Below are 10,127 nucleotides of genomic sequence, written 5' to 3' on the forward strand. Positions count from 1 at the left end.
CAAGCCTCGTGAAACACACTTCAGAAACAGAGTTTCCGTTGTTACGTAAAATGATTTGCTACCATGGGACAACCCGGAATTCCGAACGAGAAGTCTCATGACTTGGAGAGAAAGAACGCTTAGACTTTCTCCCCAAGAGCTGGAATTTCTCCCACAGCAAGCATGCTGGAGAAAAAACAAACACAAGACATTCTGAGTAGCACAGAACAAGGATTGCAGTGAGAACATAAAAAAATTTTATTTAGGTAAATCATTTCCCCTTCCAGGCCTCATTTATCTCACCTGCAAAGTGGATAGACTGGATGAGAGCCCTGAGGTGTGGGGGGACAGTTGTGGAGCACACGGGGGCCTTTGCACCAAACAGGCTCGTTGCAGGTGAGACCCTGGCTCAGGCCTTGCTGGTCCTGCCCCCATGGTGGACAGGTAAGGTGCGGAAGACCACAGGGCTGGCTGTACCCCGAGGGCCTCTCCCAGTTTTCAGTCCTGTGGTCTGAGATGCCCTGCAGGAGATAGCATGAGACTATTTCAACTAAAAAGGACTTGAGGGATCATCTCATCAAATCCTTTCTCCCCTAAGGAAGACTTAGAGAGGTACAGAGACGCAGCCTAGGCACACAGGTGGCAGGACTGGCTCTTAGGTGTAAATTCTGCCGACCTGTAGGATGTGAGCACCTGTTGGGGCTAACTGCCACAAGAGCTCTCTATTTACCATTACCCATAAGGAACCGGGGCCCAGAGACTTTTAGTAATTTGACAAAGGCCACAAAGCTAGAGTGTGAGAGCCGAGATTTGACTGGGTTACCCTATTTCTGGTCCTGTTTTTTTCCACCATAGCAACCTGAGTGCTATACCAGAATCATTCCCAGCAGGCCCTTAGGAAAATGAGGCTAGAGAGATCAATTCCTTGGGCTTTGCCCCACAGCTTCCCCTTAATCCCATTATTTCCCAGCAAGGTTGAATTGTGGTGCATCACTTTGCTGATGACCCCTGTGATGGGTGAAGACAGCAGGGCTGGGCCAGGGGGATGAACGGGCTCTGCAGCCTAGTAATGTGCAGATGTTTGTTATGCTGGGCCAACAGACTGCTCCTTCCTTAGCCTCTGCCTCTATCCAGAGCAGTAAAAAAGAGCTTGAAAGAAAACCAGGGAAGCCAAGTATATACAAGAGAAATTTCCTACTTTTTAAAATTGACCTGGCGTTTGCTAGATTCCCTTTATCCTGACAGGTTTCTGAAAGCCTCTGTCTCTGAAGCAAGATGATCTCACCAACTGCAGAGAAGCCCCGCTCCTGCTTTGCCAGTCTTCAGGGACCACAACCAGGGGCACGCTTGAGGCCTCCAGGGCAGGGCGAGAGCTTTACACTAACTAATATGTGGCAGCAGAGTGCTGGAAGGGGTGGGCAGAGCTGAGGTCCGGAATGGTGCACCCCAAGAGGCACTTTGGTTCCAGGCAAGAGCTGAGCTCCCATCGTTCACTTTTCCTGCACAGCATCTGGTCAGCAGGCTTCAGAATGCCACACAAAATTCAGTCAACAGGGCCAGCCGGGGACACCTAATTCCTGAACTTGCTCTAGCCCTGGCTCACCCTGTGATCTCGGCAGCCACCTCACCTCTCTGAGTCCCATTTGCTTCAGTCATATAATAGGGTTCTCAGAGAGGTCGGGGGTTTCTTTTAGAATCTGAACAAGGCAGCCATGATCATCACGAAGTGGACAGCAGAACTAATTTGGTCAACATGAATTATGAATTAGCCTTTTAGCCCTTCTCCTAACTGTACCTGTTCTAGCTCAACTGTCACTTGCAGCCGACTGCCTGCCTCTGAGAGCTGAGAATTAGAACCAGGGTTACCTTTCATGCAGGCTGGCTCCAAGTTAAGGCCTCTGTGGACTAGCTTTTCCTTCCCTCTGGGCCCTGGGCAGGTTGGCACAGCCTGCATCTCCCTTTCCTAGAGCTCTTGACTCCCTTGATAAAAGGCAGCCAGTCCCTGCTGGAGCTCAGGGCAGGGACAGGCAGTAACAGGCAATAACTACTGACCTGTTACCAACTCTCTCTGGGTGGCCAAAGACCCAAATCAGATACCGGGCGCTGCGGTCATGATGTCCTAAGCCCCCGAGTGGAGGCAGCAGAGGTCAAACAAAGTACCAGGTGCTAAGACAAGAAATGGGGGGGTAGCAGCCAAGCAGCACCATTCCCCTTTCCTTGTGAACTACAGATTGCCCCGGCGGAAGGCCCGGATGTCAGCGAAAGGATGGTCATCATCACCGGACCACCTGAAGCCCAGTTCAAGGTCAGTGCCCGGGGACAGGGCAGTGCGTGTGGGGTAGCCGAAGGCCTTTCAGCAGTTGCAGCCACCTCAGAGGCATGTTCAGGGCTCTACTTCAGAGGCCCGGCCTGCATTTCCTATCCTGCAGCTGCTCACTGGTGTCAGACTTCCCTCGTCTTCCCACCGCCAGGTTATTTCCGCTGCTTGGAGCCCTCCTTCCCTTTTCTCCCTTGGAGAAGTAGATTGTCTCATGGTGCCCTGTTCAAATGACACCTCCTCTGGAATCGCTGATCCTTTAGCTATGGTTTTGAGAATGGATGTTTCAGACTCATTTAGTCTCATCCACCCTTCAAGCTATGGGGGTCTAAACATGGGGTATAAGGGGAAATAGCATGGTGTGGTGGGGGTGCATTGTTTTCTTTGTGCCTTTTTTTCTCCCCTAGGAAAATTATAAGTTGAGTTTTCTAAAAGTCAGAAACATTTATTTATAAAAGTATATAATCCTTATCATTAAAAATATTTAAAATTTGAGAAGACAAAACTAAAACATGTAGAACCGTTCAAGACCAGTAACCCTTCAACTTATGAATGGATAAACAAAATGTGGTCTATCCATATGATCAGATATTATTCAGCCATTAAAAGGAATGAAACTGATACACGCTACAACATGGATGAACCTAAAACACATTATGCTCAGTGAAAGAAAGCAGACAGCAAAAAAATATATTAAATGATTCCATTTACATGAAAAGTCCAGAAAAGGCAAATACAGAGCCAGAAAGTAGAACGGTGGTTGCCAGGGGTTGGGGGTAGGGAGGAATTGGGACTCGCTGCTAATAGGGGCTTTTATTTGCGGGGAAGAGAAGGAGATGTTCTGGATGTTGGTGGTGGTTGTACAACACAGTGAATATACTAAAAACCATATAAGTGTAGTCTTTAAAATGGTGAATTTTAGGTATTTAGCATTATGTCAAAATTTTCAAGTTTTTAAAATTTTTTTTAGAGAACAATCACCTCTTGGCTATACTGGCTTCAGAGTCAAACATTATAAAGCAAGGTCAGGCTCATCAAATCCCATCACTACTATCCTCACCTCCATCCTGTAATAACCAGGTCTAACGGGTCATGGTGGAAAGAAATTAAGAATTCCCTGAACAAATTCATTCAAGCAACCAAACGTTGATAGGTGCTAGAAATACAGAAATGACATTTGGTTCTGCCCCCTCACTGCCACCCCCAACCTAAAATAGAAAGCTTCCTAAAGGAGGTGATTGTGTGCACACCGTGAAGACACAAGCAGGCCTGTACACATTTTGCACAGTGCAGTCACTGGATGTGGCAGGAGCAGAGCCCTCCAGGCCGAAGCAGGGTGCACGGCTTCCCTGTGTCTGGCCCCAGTGAGTTTGGGGCTGGGGTGTGCAGTTGCTGGGCTCAGAAATTCCAGAAGCAACACTGCTGAAGCGGGTGGACTGAACGCTGCGAGTCACCAGTCACATCTTGCTCTCTCAGGCCCAGGGGCGGATCTTTGGGAAACTGAAAGAAGAAAACTTCTTTAACCCCAAAGAAGAGGTGAAGCTGGAAGCCCACATCAGAGTGCCCTCTTCCACAGCTGGCCGGGTGATTGGCAAGGGCGGCAAAACCGTAAGTTTGCTCTGAGCTGGTTTCATTTCCAGGGCTGATTCCTTGCCCGGCCTGACTTCCCTCAGAACCCATTGTCTCTTCAAGAACAGAAATGTAATTAGCATCACTCCAGAGCTGAGGGCCCCAAATTCATGGTGCTGCCTAGAGCTCAGTGTGTGCCCAAAACACCAGGGTCCTGCCCCCAGGGACAGTCTCTCAGCTCCATGCTGGGACGTGGTCTCCACTCCCAGGACACAGGGACGCTGCCTCCTGCCCCCTTTATATCCACACATAGTAGCGGGAAAACATAGGGAGTATGGTCCCACCCTAAGTATACCCAAGTACTTGGCAGACCACCCATTGTCTTCTCTGGCAGCCCTCAGGGTCTGGGATCTGGCACGCTCTTCTGTTCTTCAGACTCTCCTGAGAAATGCCCGCAGAGGCCCTAACTTCCTCCTAGCAGATTCTGTCTTCTGGCAGTTTCCCAAACTTGGCCATCTGCTTGCTACGGGGGACCTAGTTTCCCAACAAGGTGGTGGGTGAAAAGGAAATAGTTTCTCTAAAAATAATCAACGTGAAGGTAGAAGTACCACAGTGTAATTTGAAAAGCATCAGAGGATTAACTCTGAAGCCTGTAGGAATGAGCGGTTGTCTGTCAGACCCAGGTGTGTTCTAGAACATGATTTACCCACCTGGCAGGAATATGACCCTGAGAAGTCCCAGTAGATCTGTGCATGCTGGCGAAGTGGCAGTGTTGAGTGGCAGGAATTGGGGGTGGGGTGGGGGTGGGGAGCGTTCTCTAGAGTTGTGTGCGTGTTTGCTATTTTCTTTACATAGAAACTCTTACAGAGAGATCAAAGCCAAGTTCTAGATATGAGTCCCCTTTATGTAAAAGAATCAAGTCACAGAGTGTGCATATTATTCCCTGTATCCAGGAATGTGGTCAGCATCACAGGGCACACACAGCAAGCTCCAGGCAACCTGGAGTGTAGAAGGCAAAAGGAAGCAAATGGTCCATGGGGGAGTGGAATCCTGAACACTTCAGTGTCCTATCTGGTAATCTTAGAACCAGTCACTGAATTCTGTGCACCTGCCAGACTGTCAGCCCCACATGCGTGCTCAGCACTATGCCAGGGCAGGAGCCGGGCCATGAACCCTTGGGAAATACAGCCTTGTTGAGGCAGGTGAGCAGGAGTACCAGAGTGCAGAAAATGGGGTTTGGATAAGGGAAGATCGGCATGGGCTGGAGGCTTCATGGAGGAGGTGGGCTGGGCCTAGGAATAGCAGGGAGAAAAGATAACCCAAGAGTAGGTTAACCTCATAAGCAAGGCGCAGCAACAGGAATGAAAATGAAGAGCAGGGAATGGATCAGGGACTGATTAGAAAGTTTACTTTGGTGAGTCGGGCGAGAGGCAGTGTCGGCTCATGGTCAGCACCCAGGAGAGCATATTCAGCAGTGACTTTCACCTCTGGATCATGGGCAGGCCTGGGGTCTCTGCAGTGATACCGTGAGCACATGCAGGAACGGCATTGGTAGGAATGGCATTGGTAGGAACTCCAGAATAAGAATTCAGCCCCAAAAGCGGCTTCATGGAGTCAAGCGCTTGACTCCCTCTCTGGCATTGAGCCTCCCATGGCCCAAACCAGCACAGCCCCATTTGACCGGGGGCAGGGAAGCACCGAAAGATGTCCTAGATTGAAGGAAAGGTGAGCAGCTTCCGGCCTCCTTGCCCTCCACCACTCCCTTCTCCCACTTCCTCCTGAGCCCACTTTTCTCCCTTCACAGGTGAATGAACTGCAGAACTTAACCAGTGCAGAAGTCATCGTGCCTCGTGACCAAACGCCAGATGAAAATGAGGAAGTGATCGTCAGAATAATTGGGCATTTCTTTGCTAGCCAGGTACTTGTGCTATGAGGGTCTGGTTTCTCTTGCCAATCTCTTCAGTTTCTAAGCTATTGGCGGCCTGTCAGGAGGCCACAGGCCTTGCACACATACCCTGCCACCCAACCCACACACCCGTGGAAACTGGCTCTTCAGGCACTGCCTGCAGACAGGGCAAATTGTTCCACATGTCACCACCGCTGTCCCCAGACACGCTAGAGGAGCTTGAGGAAGAGTATAGGACTTTGGAGTCAAGTCCAACACATTTCAAGCCCCCTGAAACTCTAAATTCGCCCTCCTACTCAGGCCTCAGTTGCAGTCTTCCTATGCTGGGAGCCACATACCAGGCAAGGGCCCACTCGCAGAGTTCCCCAGCCAGCCCCTGAGAACCAGCCTGAGGGCCAGAAGTCTCACTGTTAGCGGTTAAATGCTCATCACAGGAGACCCTCACGTCTCTCTTCTCACCACGTCCATCTCACCATGACACGCCCCATCAGGACACAGGGCCTCCACACAGGCGCTGCTTTAATTCAGGAGGCCCAGTGACTCGGCGTCATGTGGCCTCGTTCTTTTTGATGCTTTTTTTTGTTGGTTGGGTTTGGGGAGAGAGCAATCCTAGTCCTTGTTCTGAACCAGTGTGTAGTCAGTCTAAGCTTACGTTGAAGGTTTGTGTGAGCAGTCAGCTTGTTCTCCAAGGCTGTGCCTTTGCTTGGAGACCTGACTGTCGGGCGGGGGCAGGAAGCACCTGCTGTGCTGCTGCTTCCCAGGGCCCCTTAACTTTGCAATTCCTACAGTCAGACTCCTGGCCCCACCCACCTCTGCTGCTCCCACATCCCAGCTCCTCCAATGCCCTGGGAGAGCGTCTGAGCTGCCGGGCTCCTTAGTTCAGTCTGCAGGGGTCTCCCTGCAGGGAGAGCACTACGGGGAGGTGGGTCAGGTTTTGGTTCACGTGTTTTGTCCAGTTGTTCAGGGTAGAGCGTCTCACTTCTCCCCCATCTCATTTACTGTCGTCTTTCCCAGCAATCACACCAACATTCTTCCTAGTAACTCTAGTGGGTGGGCAGCTCTGGAGGCTAAAATGTGTGCAGTTGGGAGGGGGATGCTGTCTAACCTCTGCAAAGCTCCCTGGTCCCTAGTTTCCTGTTTGTTTCCTGGCCTATCTGTCTAGCAGTTAACTGGAAGCTTTTGGGATTCCCCCTTTATCCTCTACCTTAGGGCAGCCTTGGGGTTGGGGTGGAGAAGAACTCTGCCACTTTACTTCCAGGCAGAAAAGGCCCCCAGAGTAAGGGCTTCTGTGGGTAGATGACACTTTCCTGAGTTTACCACCTCCTTCCCGAGTCCCGTTCCCACCCTTCCACCCCCCACTGCTTGTCCTCAGAACTGGGTTCTTTTCCCCCTACCCTCCTCCTCTCCTTTGCTGCAGACTGCACAGCGCAAGATCAGGGAAATTGTACAACAGGTGAAGCAGCAGGAGCAGAAATATCCTCAGGGAGTCGCCTCACAGCGCAGCAAGTGAGGCTCCCACAGGCACCAGCAAAACAACGGATGAATGTAGCCCTTCCAACACCTGACAGAATGAGACCAAACACAGCCAGCCAGATCGGGAGCAAACCAAAGACCATCCTGAGGAATGAGAAGTCTGCGGAGGCGCCAGGGACTCTGCAGAGGCCCTGAGAATCCTAGGGGCCAGGAGGGAGGTGGGAGTCAGCTGGTTCATCGCCCAGCCTCCTGCCTCCCCCCAGGGCCTCTGCAGGCTTCCCAGCCATCCACTTCACCATCCACTTGGATCTCTCCTAACTCCCACCACGCTATCCCTTTTAGTTGAACTAACATAGGTGAATGTGTTCAAAACAAAGCAAAATTCATACCCTTTTCTTTTTGTGGGAAATCGTCTCTGTACATGTGTGTACATATTAGAAGGGGAAAGATGTTAAGATATGTGGCCTGTGGGTTACACAGGGTGCCTGCGGCGTTAATATATTTTAGAAATAATATATCAAATAACTCAACTAACTCCAATTTTTAATCAATTATTATTATTTTTTTTCTTTTTAAAGAGAAAGCAGGCTTTTCTAGACTTTAAAGAATAAAGTCATTCTTTGGGAGGTCTGATGGTTTAGTAAGGAGCTTCAAGGCCACCCACACAAAATTCACCCAGAGGGAAATCTCGTCAAAAGGACACTCACAGCAGTTCTGGATCACCTGTGTATGTCAACAGAAGGGATACCGTCTCTCTGAAGAGGAAACTGTCTCTTCATCCCTGTCTAGCTCACACGCCCATTTCTCTTTGCTTCACAGGATTTAAACTGGTTTTTGCATACTGCTATATAATTCTCTTGTCTCTCTCTGTTTCTCTCTCCCCTGTCCTTTTTCCCTACCCCTTCTCCATCCCCGTTCTTTTTAGTTCCCTCATCCCCCGTCTCAGTCTCCCCACCTATGCACCCCCCAGGCAAAGCAGTGCTCTGAGTATCACATCACACAAAAGGAACAAAAGCGAAACACACAAACCAGCCTCAACTTACACTTGGTTACTCAAAAGAACAAGAGTCAATGGTACTTGTCCTAGCATTTTGGAAGAGGAAAACAGGAACCCATCAAACCAACCAACTAAACAAAGAAAAATTCTGCAAAGAAAGAATATATTTTGTCTTTTTACATTTTGGTGTATAAGCCATCAATTTTCAGCAAAATGATTTCTTTCTTTTTAAAAAAATGTGGAAGAAAATAGCGATTTACATAAGGTCGTTGGCCCAGGGCGTTAAATTTACAGATTTTTTTAACGAGAAAAACACACAAAAAAAGCTACCTCAGGTGTTTTTTACCTCAGCACCTTGCTCTTGTGTTTCCCTTAGAGATTTTGTAAAACTGATAGTTGGAGCATTTTTTTATTTTTTTAAAAAAAATGAGTTGGAAAAAAAATAAGATATCAACTGCCAGCCTGGAAAAGGTGACAGTCCAAGTGTGCAACAACTGTTCTGAATTGTCTTCCGCTAGCCAAGAACCTATATGGCCTTCTTTTGGACAAACCTTGAAAATGTTTATTAAAAAAAAAAAAAAGATGATGATAAAGAAAAACAGAGAGAGAAAATGTTGGAGATGTCCTGAATTTCAATAGGGTACGCGCCATTAGGGCTTTTTGCGCTAAAGGATGAACATGTACTGGTTTATGTGAACAAGCCATTTTACCACCAGACTGCAATGCCAGTTTCCTCTACTGCAAACAGTGTTCTGTGACAAAAACAAAAACAAAAAAAAAATGAAATATATCCAGCTAACAAGATCCTGGTGTCTTGGTCTCTTATTTTAATAAGCATTGCCTATCCCAGGGTGTCACCTGAGTTCCAGCTCTGAGGGGACTTAGGAAAACGGGCAGCATGTACAATCAGGACTGGGAAGCTACGCTGAGGAAGGTGGCTTCTCCAGGAAGGTCTTTGGGAGAAGCTAAACTAGATCGGTGGTGCTCAATGTGTGGTCCCCAGACCAGTAGCATCATTATTACCTGGGAACTGGTTAGAAATGCAGATTCTTGAGGTCTACCTTGAATCCGAAATTCTGGGGGTGTGGCCCAGCAGTCCATTTCGGTAAGCCTTCCAGGTGATTCCCACGCGTGCTAAAGTTTGAGAACCACAGAACCAGAGGGATTGATTGACTATGTATCAAGCTAGGTAAGACCAGACCCTATCTTTAACGAACTTTAAGCCTGGCCAGGGAGAGTTTATTTTTATGTAAGAGAGAGGGAGGATATGCCTGACAATTCAAGGAAAGAGATACTTCAGCCCTCCACAGACGCCCAATTGAAAGCATTCCAGATCAGGGAAGGGCGGGGTCAGCCTGGGGCTGGAAGAGGCGCTGTAGTTGGCACACACACTGACGAGCTATGAGAAAGGTGGGCGAGAATGGTCCTGCTGCATTTAAAAGCCTGTGTTCTTAGATCTGTGGGGTCTATCAGAGACAGCTGCTAAAAGTCCAAGCAATCTTAGGAATAAAGAGCTGATACTTAATTGTGACTATTCATAACACAGTAGGGACAGACAGAGGTGAAGTAAAGGGATTCCAAAATTCCCTTCTAACAAACTCTGAGGACTCCTAAATCACTTAAAATTTGTTCCTCGCTGATGTCCCATCCCTACTCTTGATTTTCCCATTTCCAACTTCTGTGATGCTGATTTTACTTTTAAAGTTTTATGGCGTGTAGATGCCAGCTCTTCCTCTCACTGCTGTGGTTGGCACGAATATGAGCGGGCCAGTCTGCCCCTTCGTGTGGCCATTAAAAAGCCCAGTACCTATGCCTCCACCGTCTCTCCTCCCCCATATAGGACTCAAGCCCACACTGCCTTCAGAGGGAGAAACTAACCATAGGTT

General features: G+C 48.6%; 1 protein-coding gene across 6 annotated transcripts in view; it reads left to right on the plus strand.

Annotated features, from left to right (window-relative positions):
* IGF2BP2 (insulin like growth factor 2 mRNA binding protein 2) overlaps positions 1 to 9,045 on the plus strand; it is a 162,379-nt gene extending 153,334 nt beyond the window's left edge. For 4 of the 6 annotated variants that reach the window (XM_011382119.2, XM_023526007.1, XM_011382111.2 and 1 more), the window contains 4 exons: positions 2,210 to 2,284; positions 3,773 to 3,904; positions 5,670 to 5,783; positions 7,189 to 9,045. In XM_011382119.2, coding sequence (XP_011380421.1) covers positions 2,210 to 2,284; positions 3,773 to 3,904; positions 5,670 to 5,783; positions 7,189 to 7,281 — 414 coding nt within the window. In that variant the 3' untranslated portion in view covers positions 7,282 to 9,045. The other 2 variants (XR_002778216.1, XM_023526010.1) reach the window with 2 other exon arrangements.
* The last annotated feature ends 1,082 nt before the right edge of the window (positions 9,046 to 10,127 follow it).

Source organism: Pteropus vampyrus, unplaced genomic scaffold, assembly GCF_000151845.1.
Source record: "Pteropus vampyrus isolate Shadow unplaced genomic scaffold, Pvam_2.0 Scaffold14, whole genome shotgun sequence".
Lineage (NCBI taxonomy): Eukaryota > Metazoa > Chordata > Mammalia > Chiroptera > Pteropodidae > Pteropus > Pteropus vampyrus.